Here is a 13,067-nt window from a genome sequence, read left to right as displayed (position 1 = left end):
GTCCAAAAAAAAGTATGTGTGTATTATATATATGAGAGAGATGCTGGGGTAGTAGATAGAGCTTCTTGTTTCCAATTATTCAGAAGTTGCTGAAAATTTCTCCTTTTAGTGTGCAACTCTTAACATATGAACTTGCCTCTATAAAATATATAAGTGTGTTGGGTTTTAGAGAGTTCAGTTTCACAGGAGGAAAAATCAAAATGCCAGGCCTAGGCTGGGCGCGGTGGGTCACGCCTATAATTCCTAGCACTCTGGGAGGCCGAGGCGGGTGGATTCTTCGAGGTCAGGAGTTCCAAACCAGCCTGAGCAAGAGCGAGACCCCGTCTCTACTATAAATAGAAAGAAATTAATTGGCCAACTAATATATATAGAAAAAATTAGCTGCTCATGGTGGTGCATGCCTGTAGTCCCAGCTACTTGGGAGGCTGAGGCAGGAGGATTGCTTGAGCCCAGGAGTTTGAGGTTGCTGTGAGCTAGGCTGACGCCATGGCACTCACACTAGCCTGGGCAACAACAAAGCGAGACTCTGTCTCAAAAAACAAACAAACAAACAAACAAACAAACAAACAAACAAACAAACAAACAAAAACTGCCAGGCCTGCTGTTTGCCCCTGGTCCAAAAGAACCAGGGAAGACAGAGCCCTTCTGGTGTCTCTTTTTCAGTGCTCAAAAAGAAAAAAAGGATCAGAAACGTACATAAGCATCCTATGTATTTAGAGTTGATTGAGGAAGGAAATTCAACCAAATGTATTCAGGGAAATATTTATAATTTTGAGACATTAAGAAAATGATTAACCAAACATATGCACATAGGATCTTTATGTTGCTGGAGAGCTTCACTGTCCAAGTGCCGGCTGCCCACCAACTGCTCTTTCTTGAATACTGACCTTGTGCATTTTGTTTGACAAGGTTTGCATTGAGAAATCTATGTAGAAACTCAAAATAACTTGTGTGAGGTATGGCTGACAAGCCAAGACTTAGTTTCTTTATTCTAATTAAAAATTTACACAGAGTTTTAATGTAGTGGAAAATCTTGCTTTCCTCTGTTAAACCATAGACATGAGTGAGGGAAGGGACTCCTTTCCTCTGAGGCTGGCCCAGTTCTGGGCTGACCTGGGTGTGAGATCCAGGGCTTTCCTTTGGCCTGTGGTGCGTCTGGCTGGTCAGGCCTGCTGTTTACTCTTGGTCCAAAGGAACCTGGGAAGACAGGGGCCCTTCTTGTGTGGATGGAAAGGTTTAGAGCAACTCAGGCATAAGAAATCTGTGAAAATCAGGAGAAAATCCTGAACAGACTGAAAACAACCTCTCTCACTGGCACTAGGACCACCTGGAGTGCCTCATCAGATGATGCAAATCCTTACAATTAATCAACGATGCTGTAATCCCAATCGGACACAGCATACTTTCCTGAAAGTACATCGTCTCATCTTTCCATCAGCCCTGTGAAGTTGACGTCACTATCTGTGCACACAGATCAGGTCACTGTGGCCCAGAGGGCATGAGCAACCTCACTTTCACACAGTTGCTACAGGGCAGAAGATTCTGGAGCCCCTCCATGTTCCTCTTCATCACTGTTGACTTCGCACCACTGAAGGCCCATGTAGAATTGCAAGGCAGGACCAGGCCAGAGATAGCCCAGGACATTTCTAAGGAAGAAGGTACCAGTATACTTAACTTCTGAAGGGAATTGATAAACTTGCAAAATTTGCCCTACCTTTTCAAAGGTGATAGACCCTCAGTGGAGAGCGTGGTAATAACATGCTATAAGGTAGCATGTGGGGCAGCTGAAATTCCTTGTGCTTCACGATTTTCAGCATTTAGTAAATTACTGTAGCTCTATCGCAGCTCCACCTGGTGAACTCAGAAGCTAGAGAAGCTAGTTCTCTGTTGAAATATCTCTTTGAGTCACCTCGTTTCTGGATTGGGATTAATCACGCAAACATACACACAACCTTTTTCTTTTTCACGTCCCCAGGGGTGTTTTTCTCCGAGCCAGTAGCAGATGCCACAGGAGGGAAAAGGCATCTTCCAGCGGGAGGCTCCCGTGACAAGTGGCCACTTCGGGCCTCGTGGAGTTTCACAGTCCCTGGTTTGTCTGTAGAAACAGGATGGGAATGAGAATTTATTAGTTGCAGGTATGGAGATGACCAGCTGACTTTCAACTTTGATCACTTTTTGGTTCATGGGAACACGGGCAGGGAGCGTGCTGGGTGCTGAAATAGCCATGGCTTTGGCTGAGGCTGCGGTTCAGAAAGCTGCAGTCTGACTCATTGTCTGGGTTGGACTCTTGCTGTCAAGTGATGGAGAGAATGATCATGATAGTAATACTAATATGTATTGAGTACTAAATATGGGGAAAGAATCATGTAAAGTATTTTATATACATTAGTTTACTGAATCCCGACGATAGCCTTACGGAGGTATTATTATCCCCATTCTACAGATAAGAAAACTGAGTCTCAGCAAGATTAAATAATTTGCCCACGATCACAGCTAGTAAGTGGGGGATAATTCGATCCCAGGCTGTGTGATTTCAGAATGTGTGTGGTTACTAAGCACTAGGCAAAGAGGAGTCTGTCAGTCTTATTCCTACATCCAGCTGGACGCTGGCTATCATTTTCTAAGGTGAGTGGCACGAGGAAGTGATGTCAGGCATGTCTCAGTGTTTGCAAATGAACTCTGCATGACTAAGTTTGCCAAGATCAATGAGCGAGACATTTGGGTTCTTTCCACTAAAATCTGCCTTATTATTGGGGAAGACACTTCCATAGAATGTACCGTGAGATTTGTCACTCAGGAGCCAAGAGGGATCGATGTGGGCATGGCCCAAGGACTTCCTGAAGGTTTTCTGCGTCTTTTCATTGTGGCTTTCCTTTGAAGCATAGACACGCAGGTGATTCTCTATTGCCGTGTCCTAGGGAACGACAGACACACATTGCTGTAAACAGGCCGTCACGAAGGAACAGAGCAGGTTCCTTTAACAGTTAGCCCTCGTGACTACACTTGTGGTTCCATGGATGATATTTCTTTTGTAGGCTGAGAGGAAAAGTAAGGTTATAATAGCAAGATCTCTAATACTGTTTATTATAATAAAAGTTTCTTATTGGCCGGGCGAGGTGGCTCACGCCTGTAATCCTAGCACTCTGGGAGGCCAAGTCAGGTGGATTGCTCAAGGTCAGGAGTTCAAAACCATTCTAAGCAAGACCCTGTCTCTACTAAAAATAGAAAGAAATTAATTGGACAACTAAAAATATATATACAAAAAATTAGCCAGGCATGGTGGCACATGCCTGTAGTCCCAGCTGCTTGGGAGGCTGAGACAGGAGGATCGCCTGAGCCCAGGAGTTTGAGGTTGCTGTGAGCTAGGCTGATGCCATGGCACTCACTCTAGCCTGGGCAACAGAGTGAGACTCTGTCTCAAAAAAGAAAAATAGAGCCGGGCGCGGTGGCTCACGCCTGTAATCCTAGCACTCTGGGAGGCTGAGGCGGGCGGATTGCTCGAGGTCAGGAGTTCGAAACCAGCCTGAGCAAGAGCGAGACCCCCGTCTCTACTATAAATAGAAAGAAATTAATTGGCCAACTAATATATATATATAAAATTAGCCGAGCATGGTGGCGCATGCCTGTAGTCCCAGCTACTCGGGAGGCTGAGGCAGCAGGATTGCTTGAGTGCTTGAGCCCAGGAGTTTGAGGTTGCTGTGAGCTAGGCTGACGCCACGGCACTCACTCTAGCCTGGGCAACAAAGCGAGACTCTGTCTCAAAAAAAAAAAAAAAAAAAAAAAAGAAAAATAAAAGTTTCTTATTGATGATAGAAAAAATGACATTTAACCATGCCTGACATAGAGTGCTTTCTTGCAAAAAAAAAAAAAAATTAAAAATCAAAAATGAAGTGCTAGTATCATTGTCTTTATCCATCATGAAATGTCTCTCCCCTCTCTTCTTCCACTGTGTGGATCTTCTCCTCTTTTCTTGTTCTCCTTGGCATATGGCCTTCTTGTAAGTCAAGTGAGTTTATTCAAGATGAGAGCAGATGTTGTCTATGTTGCTCTGAACAACCGTTATCTTGTACACGCACACACATACACTCAAACACACACATGCACACCTTACAGTTTAGAAAGTGTTCCTACATTTTAACTTGTTTAATTCTCATAGGAACCTCGTGAGATATGTCTGATAACAGCTCCATTTTACAGAAGAGGTGATTCAGGCTCAAGGTTAGTTACATTTCTTGGACAGGCTCATCACAACTAGCAAGAAGCAGGACTCAAACCAAGGCTTTGCCAAGTCTAAGGCCAAAACCCCTTTTTTATAGATGGGTGAAGAGTCAGGGGAGGATCTGTGGTTAAATAAGTTTGGAAAACCCAGAGCTAAACAAAGATGAGTTGGTAACTTTGCTATAGAATTTTTGGAAGTGCTCTATATCCAGATGTGCACTGTGACTTTCTGGGAAGAGAATATGTTATGTGGCATTCCCCAAATGTATTTGGCTACACAACCTTTTTTTTTTTTTTTTTTTAAATGAAGCATCTGCAATGCTAGGGGTCCACAGGTGATGCTTTGGGAAAACAGTGGTCAAAAAGGTCAATGTACTCTTCCTGGAGGTCCCCAAGAAGCAGAGAAGGGAGGGAGAATTTTCTATGAAGTCAAGGAAAACAACGACAGGGGAGTGCATTAGAAATAGTACCTCTGCCCAGGTTTCATCTTCCTGCCAGGGCTGCTTCCTGCATGGCCGCAAGTGAGTCCCCTCACTGCTGCGGTTCTTGGCTACAGAGCCCTGGTCCACGTGTCCACCAGCCCCAGCTTCCCCTTCATCCAGGCCTTGTTGACCTGCAAAGGTGAACAGCAGGTCAGCTTGCAACCCCAGAAATGGGTGTGGTGCTATTACTGCCTCCAAACTGCCTCCCTTCTTGCTTCTCTGAGAAAAGTGTTCAAGGCCTTGTTCCTCCTTCATTTTCTCTGTTTCTGACAGTGCCCCCATGGAAGTGGCAGCCAGGTGGGTGGAAACAGAGTTGCAGCACAAGTCAGGAGACTCAACCCTGGTTCATTTTTTGGACACAGTTTCATTATCTGTAAAACAGAGATACTGATTTCTTGCCCTTACTTCCTTCCAAAGTTGTCTGGAGCTCATATAAGACGATGAATACCACAGTCCTTTGTAAACTGCAAGGGATTAGCAGACGGCAGTGGTGTGGCTTGCAGCCCTGCTCTGTCATCTTTGAGATGCTCTGTGTAAAGCAAGCTCTTGGGTTCCTGGGCTGTCTCCTGGCTGTTTACTTGTGGAAAAACCTCTGCCGAATGCAGTGAGGGGCACTGCCGCTCAGCTCGCTAAACTTACCCTGTCTGCAACACTCAGGAAGAATCTGAGTCAACAGATGACTCCAACATAGTTAACAAATCTTTCATCAATGGTTTAAAGGGTCCTGCAGCTATTTTCATCACTTCAGGTAGATTTATTGCTGAAACAGTCTGGCAAGCCTTCCCTGTGTGGAGCCAAGCTTTAGCAATACTTCCATTCCCAGCATGCAGCTCTGTGGAACAATGCGGGTTGTCTTTCAACCAGGGGCTCTGGGAGCCCGCAGGGGCCCCGTGTGTGGTGGAGCACTGGCCTTCTGGGAGCTGCTTCTCCTCCCCAGCCAGCCTCACCTTCCTGCTGTGCTCCCCAGCACTCACCTCCCTTGTTATTTCTGTCCTTAGTGTCACTAGGTCAAGTGCCTAATGCCCATGTGTAGGGCTACTTCCTCCCTCCAGCTTCCCGTTCCTCTGCCCGTTGGCTCTTAAAGGCTGTCTGGGTTTGAACTGATGCTGAGAGTGTTGGTGGAAGAGGTGCAGGCTCAGGTTCCAGTTCAGAGGGTCTGCTCAGGTTTTAGTGGCCCAGGCAGGCCTGTCGGGCTCTGGGATTCCTCAATCTAAGGCAGTCCAGGGCCACATTAGGCCTGCCCCCAATAGGACCTCAACTCCCTATAGAGAATGTGGGAGTAAAGACCTTTTATAGTATTCTAGAATGATCCCTTGGGGTCAAGTCAGACCCCAGGTCCATCCTTCCTGGTCAGATTTACCTGGAACTAAATGCATTTCTGAGGGTGGAGTGAAACTCTAGCCAAATGACCACTTGCCTCCTGAATAGTCTCATATATCAAAGTGTCTAAGTTGGGGCATTGTGCGTGGGGGGATACAGAGAGAAAATCTTCCCTTTTGCTATATCCCAGGTGAGTTTGGATATGGGACTCAATCTAATGTGAGGGGAAACAAGGATTTTTTTTCTCAGTAAATAAACATCATCTGGCTCATTTGTCTATGCTTAATAAAAACAGGCTTGCAAGCAAAGTAGTAGAAATTATAATTGTTGAAAGGAGACCACAAAACTTAGTCTCTATATCTCAAATATGGATTCAGATAACTCAAATAATGTGCATTGGGGTAGCAATGTAAAGCTTTTACAGAGCTTTCAAGCTCTGTCCTCTCCTACAATTTTTCACAGCAACCAAGGGAGGAAGGAATGCAGATGTTGTATTTGCATTTTACATCTGAGCAAACTGAGGATGCAGGGAGCACAAGTGACTTAGCCACCATCACATTGTTGGGGGATCTGGGATTTGCAGCCAGGAGTTTTGCTACTTCTCCAGATAAAGTGTCTGGCAAAGAGAGGGAGGCTAATGGGGAAAAGAGTTAAAACCAATGAAAACATCAGTCAAAGTTCAAGTTCCAGCCTCCCAGCTCATTTTGCATCTTTTAAAATTGATTTTTTTTTTTTGGCCCCTGTGATCACAAGCAATTGGACATTGCAATTAATTAGTAATTATACTTAAAAAACAGAAGCTAGGAAGGTTTACAATTACCATTTGTTGAGCACTTACTATGTGCCAGCTACTGCATTACTTCATTTAACTCCCACATCCAGCCCTGAGAGGAAAGGTGAGTATGGCCATCTCCATTTTATGCATGAGATACCAAGGCCCAGAGAGGCCACTTGGCTTGGAATCTGGTGCTAATGGCCGCATGTTTGATGGCTATTCTATATAGCCTTTCTGTCCTCTGCCTGATTGTGGCAGCTCCTCAGTCTATGGCATTAGTTAGGGAAGTCACTGTACCCCTTAGGTGTGCAGTGCTCATCCGTCCATAAAATGGAAGCAATGCAACCCACTGTCCAACATTTTGGGACCCTAGGGCATCAAAGTGTAAGGATATTAACTGCAGACAGCAGGATTTTTGAAGAGAAAGGGCATAGGCAGTGGTGAGATAGTGTGCCACCCCAAGAAGGGCAGCGAGTGACCGCACAGGGGCACTACATGCATGAGCTCACCACTCCCCAGGACACGGGTGGCCCAGAAATCAATCTCTTCAGTGCCCCAGAATCAACTGGCCTCAGGATGTTGACCCACGTTAGCAAAATGCATAGAGATTCATGGATAGACCAGGGTATTAATTTACAAAGAGAAATAGAATTGCCTGACCCACATCATTCGTCTAGACAAACTACATGTGTGGATCAGGTTATGACCAGAATTCCCTGGTGCCAGAGACAAGACTCAGCGAGGTGTGTGGCTGGAATGTGTAAGGGCCTCAGGCTCTGAGAACCTGCCCTGTTCTCTACTCATTCATTAAGCCAGGTTCTCTACTTATCCTCTCAGATCCTTTCCCCAAGGATAGGGCTTGGTCAGGCACTGCCAATGTTTCTGAAAAATTTCTTTTTTATTTCAGACAACATTTTGTATTATGTTGGGCTCTTGTTCTTTTCTAGCCAAGGCCCTAGTCTGTGCCTGTTATTGCTCCCTAGTCATCTTTTCCCATCTCCCTTACCAAAGACAACTTCTGGCTCTTTGAGTGCTTGTAATTCCCCAAAATAATATTTACAGGTAAAATCTCCATAGTACTGACCAGCTTACAGACAACGCACAATAATCTTCTGTGCGGTAATGAGGTCTTATTGTGCCCATTTCAGAGATGAGCAAACAGAAGCTCAACGAGGTTAAGTGACTTGCTCAAGATATTACAACTACTAACTGAGAGACCAGCCACTGCAATACAGATTTATGACTCCACGGCTTATTTTTTTCACATTAGATTGCCACAAAAATCACAGGATTAAATAATATTAGAGTGGAACAGATGTAAGAAATCATCTAAGATCTAGAGTCTAAGCCTACACTGTCCAATACAGTAGCCACTAGTCACATGTGGATATTTAGATATAAATTAATTAAAATTAAGTAAAATAAAAAACTCAGCCTCACAGTTGCAATAGCTACATTTCAAGTATGCAATAGCTACATGTGGCTAATGGCTACTACTAATATATAGGACAGCACATATAAAACGTTTCATCCTTGCAAAAAATATTATTGGATGGTGCTGGTCTAGACTAACCCCTTCGTGTTACAGAGGAGGACCATGCAACATGCAGAATCCCAAGACCTTATTTTGGGAAATTCCATTTTAAGGTGTTAAAAATCCAAATATTTGAGAACTGGTTATAAAATCAACATGTACCTTGATCAAAAGATTTTCCTTGTTGAATCCAAAATGGAGGGAAGACAGGCAGGAGATGGTATTTGGGGGGCACAGCTGAAAGATCCTGCTGTGGTCTGAGACTCTTTGGTACATTGGGTTGACTGTCCTGGAGCAGCACAGAATCCTTGATGTATCCTGAAGGGTAAGTCAGGAGTTATTGGTAGAGATAGTGGTTGCCAATCTAGAGTTCTTGGAGATAACTACAAGGTCCCCTGTTTACATTAGTCCTGGTTTGGGACATTGCCTATTACAGAAGACAATTAGAAGATGAGAGGGATTAAGCAATCAGCTAGAACCCACAGAGGCTTCTCTATACAGTGCCTTGGGTGCTTCTGGTCCTGTGCCACATGTACGCTGCTCCGTTCCCTCATTCCCAAGAACTGGGTCTCCCTGGTGGAGAAAACATGGCTACTTCCTGTGGGCTGGGTAAAAAGCTCCTCCTGCCTCAGGAGGAGAGACCCGATGGTAGTGGATGTATCCTGCTTGCTTCTGTAGGCGCCATGAGCCTTCTCAATCCAGTCATTCTGCAACTATTTCTTGAGAGCTTACCAATGGGCCCACCCCTCTTCTAGGCAATGCAGTAGATACAGAGGAACCAGACATGGGCCCTTTTTAATAGACTCACAGTCTATTGGCGAGACAAAGCTCTCCTGTACTCAACTGTGTGGCCCTGAGTGTCAATGTGACATAAGGTCAGAAAGCGAGGAGCTCAGTATTGACTGGAGTTGTCAGAGAAGCCTTTGTAGATGTGGGCTTGCAGATTTATCATAGGGACACAGAGAAGGGACCAGAGAATGTACTAGCATCACAAAGGTGGTGACCTCTGAGATGTGAGAGGAGAGGGTGGCAGGGGTCTTGGGGCTGTTGGCAATTGTGTCTCCAGCTTGAGAGCCTCACCTTCAAGAGGGTCTTTGGCAAGGAATCATGGCAAGGGGCCCAAGAATGCACATGTGCATGTCTCTTTTCCTAAACCACATATTTTAGCCATATGACTCCCACAGAGGGGTCTGAGATATTTTTTGATGTTAAAAAGGGCCTTCATTCTTGAAGATGTTGGGCCTAGGCTGTGGGACAGTGGCCTGCTCTGCCTTCTGTCCCACCCAGTGATAAACACATCTTTGGTTAAGAGGCTCTTTCTCACAAGTGTTAAATACATGGAACTGCCATGAAAGTAAAACCAATTACTGGACAAGCCCACAGCTCTCATTTTGCATCAAGTTGCCACTTTCTGGGGAGAGAGCTACTCTCTCTCCTTTCTCAGGGTAAACCTATAAAGCCAGTCTCCCTCTGGCCTTGCCTGTTTGCTGTTGCTGAAGACATGGCAAACAGCCGACTGGGCACTGGCAAGTCCTCTGCTCACTCTTCTTGTCCCCAATAAGTTTGCCAAATAAAATACAGGATGGCCAGTTAAGTTTGAATTTCAGATAAACAACGAATACTTTTTTAGTAGAAGTATGTCCCAAATTGCACATTTAACTGTTTGCGTGCAGGGGAGGGGTGGGGAGGGGGCAGGAGTGTGTGTGCACATGCTAAATCTGGCAACTCTGCTCCCTGACCATTTCCCATTTTCCTTTTTAAGCCTTTGCAGAGCGCATTTGGGGTCTCTGTTCAGCAGAAGGGTGTCCATCTCACTCCTAAGTGGTCGTGTTGGAGAGCCGCTATCTTTAAGACGAGGAGGCTTAACATGTCACTTCCTGAAGGAGCTGAGATCACCCTAGACGGGGAACAGGGGAATGCTGGGAAGAATATGGAGCTGGGGTTGCAGGGAGGATCTGATTTCTGGTCTCAGCTCTGCTTTTGCCTGAATGACCTTGGACAACTTACTTTGCCTCTCTGGTCCTTTTTTCCCCCTCATCTTGTAAAAGCTGGATGTTGAACTGCAGGATCTCTGAGGCCTCTGAGCAGAGGATTTGGGAAGAAAGTTCTGGTTGGGATGTGGAGTGTGAGGCTGCTGAGGGTGAGGGGTGGGAGTGAAGGCAGGACCCCAGGCTGTCCTTCCCTCTGCACATGTGGGGAGGACAAAGGGTGCAGCCGTGATAGAGGCTTGTGGGCTACCAAGCTTGGGGAGTTTGCTTTAACTGAAAATTGGGCCTGAAATCCATCAGGCCTTGATGGAAAACACACTCTTACACCAGAATGCAAGGTGGGGCAGCTTGGAAGCACCCCCCCCCATTTCCCCGCTGACCTGCACGTTGGAGTCTGTACATGGTGTCAGGGGGCCACGTCTGCAAGAGGCCTCGGAGGTATCTCTTGGCTGAATACCCGGGCTGGATCTGCCGCCGGGCCTGGCTCTCCAGCTGGCTTCGGAAGTAGAGGTACGGTTGCCAGGCTCTGTCCTGCTCCCTCTGTGGGGACACCAGTCAGGAAACAGCACAGCTGCGGAACCCTGAGCCTCTCAGTGATACAGGCTGGTTAGCACAGTCCTCATCAGTAATCCAGGCGACTCCCGCAAGGTGCCAGAAAGCACCAAAAACAGATGCCGCAGCTAATAGACATAAACCAAGAGCCCACAGAGCAAAGCTCTGAAAGGCCCCTGCAGATTTGCAGTTGGAAGGAGAGGGAGAAATGATAAATACCAGACCCCATCTTGAGATAGAACATTAGAAAAGGATAAAAGCCTCAGATGAAAACACATTACCTAGTTCAGCCTGTGGAAATCATTTTAGTACCTTCAAAAATGGCTCTTTAGTGCCATGGGGAAGCCGGCTCGCAGATCCACACTGGCATCCAATGTTTGCAATGTGAATAATGGGACAGACAGACCATGTCCATGCTCATGCGGAGCCTGGCATTTTGAAAATATCTGGCTCTGATGCATTTCATTTCAGCCAGGGAGAATTTTCTGGGAACCTACCTGCCAAAGTCAGTCCCACTGCGCAAGACATTGTGGAGAATAAATGTGAATAATAACATCTCACACTTGGCTAGGAATTTATATTATACAAAGAACTTCCACTGCATTATAATCCTATAAGTGATATAAAAACTCTCAGAAGACCATTGCTGAAGCACAAGAACAGCAAACTTGTGGCACTTGTGTTGACATCTCCACCCTCCCTTGTCCGTGGCAGACGTCGCTAACCAGTCATGGCATTCTTCACTGCTGAACTACATGCCATCTCAGAATCCATTTTCTCTTTTAAACATTTTTGAAATTGACACATAATTTAAATAACTTGCACAGAGCTTAGATGTTCACTTCGATAAAAATGGACAATTGTATACACCTTTGTAACCACCCCAGAAAACAAAATACAGAACATTTCCATCAGCCCAGAGAGTTCCCTTATATGCTACTTTATAGACAGCATCATCCTCCCCACCTGGTAGTCACTATTCTGATTTCTAACACCATGGGCTAGTTTCTTCTGTGAGTGGAAACATATGGTGTATACTCTTTGATGCTCCACGAACGTGATCCACATGGTGTCCCAGAGAACTGGCACGGGGCGTGCGTCCCATTCACCACCCCTTGGCTAAGCAGCTCCCCCAGGGCAATAATGAAGCCTGGAAAGAGAGAGGGTAAAGGCTGAGCCGGCTAGCAGTGGGGTTGGAACCAGAATCCAGGGCTTCAAAAGCCACACGAATGCAAAGCCTCCATCTCTTCAATGGACTAGAACTCAGCACCATGAACCAGCATGATGTCAAAGCAAGTAAAGATGGTTTTGAAGCAGGGGCCTCAGTGTTCCAGATAGTAAGAACTGGAAGACCAGTGACCAACATTTTCACACTTGTTGGGATGCAGTAAAACCTGACTCTATAGGCTTGAACGATGAGAAAGAAAGTTTTATCATCTCACATTAACAAAAAGACCAAAGATTGGAGAGTACCAGGGTTGATTAATTCAGCAGTTCAATGGCTCCAGCATCCTGAAACCCATTCTACAGGCACCTGATCTCTTCCTGCCTCTGAGAACAGTCTTCACATCAGTCTTTCGGGCCTGCAGAGCCTGAACAATAGACACAGGGAGACATCAAGTGGGTCTAAAAAAGCACAAGCAGAAGACCGGGAAGGGGACAGCTTAGGGAGACAGCCTGGAAGGGCACTCTGGAGTTAGGGCCAGAGTGTTTGGGTTGAAGGCCCACTCTGTTCTGTAGGAACTTTGTTATCTTGGGTGAGCCCCAGAACCTTTCTGAACCTCTCTCTAAAATGGAGCCGATAGCATGGTGGAGGGAGTAGAAAGTTCATGGGTTTTGGAATCAACCCAAGAGTCAAATTTCACAGTGCCTGGCACACTGCAGGGGCTCGATGCTGTGGGGAAATGAATAACTAAATGAACAGTTCCAATTCTAGCCCACCACTTCTCGAACTCCTGGCCTCAAGCAAGCCTCCTGCTTTCCAACCTCAGCCTCCCAAACTGCCACGATTATAGGCATGAGCCACTACGCCTGTCCAGCCTTGTCACTTCCGAATCACTTAAATTATATAATCTCATCTGTAATACCAATGATACCCACTTTTTAGGGCTTTTCGATGTTGTCAATGAAATAGTGTAAACAAAATGTGCCTCACTGTGCCAGTGTTTGGCAGGTGAGAGGGTCCTTCCTCTCACCCC

At 45.8% G+C, this 13,067-nt stretch overlaps 1 protein-coding gene across 1 annotated transcript in view; it reads right to left on the bottom strand.

Moving 5' to 3' along the window:
• The window catches only part of KIAA2012 (KIAA2012 ortholog), a 106,998-nt gene that overhangs the window by 80,895 nt on the left and 13,036 nt on the right, over positions 1 to 13,067 (bottom strand). Inside the window, exons 3-7 of the mRNA XM_076005820.1 lie at positions 10,698 to 10,857; positions 8,492 to 8,647; positions 4,689 to 4,831; positions 2,779 to 2,914; positions 1,953 to 2,095 (exon numbers count right to left, since the gene is read on the bottom strand). Of these exons, the coding sequence (XP_075861935.1) occupies positions 1,953 to 2,095; positions 2,779 to 2,914; positions 4,689 to 4,831; positions 8,492 to 8,647; positions 10,698 to 10,857 (738 nt within the window). The remainder of the gene's footprint in view (positions 1 to 1,952; positions 2,096 to 2,778; positions 2,915 to 4,688; positions 4,832 to 8,491; positions 8,648 to 10,697; positions 10,858 to 13,067) is intronic.

Source organism: Microcebus murinus, chromosome 8 (genome assembly GCF_040939455.1).
Source record: "Microcebus murinus isolate Inina chromosome 8, M.murinus_Inina_mat1.0, whole genome shotgun sequence".
In the NCBI taxonomy this organism is placed as follows: domain Eukaryota; kingdom Metazoa; phylum Chordata; class Mammalia; order Primates; family Cheirogaleidae; genus Microcebus; species Microcebus murinus.
This window is presented reverse-complemented; position numbering and strand designations above follow the sequence as displayed.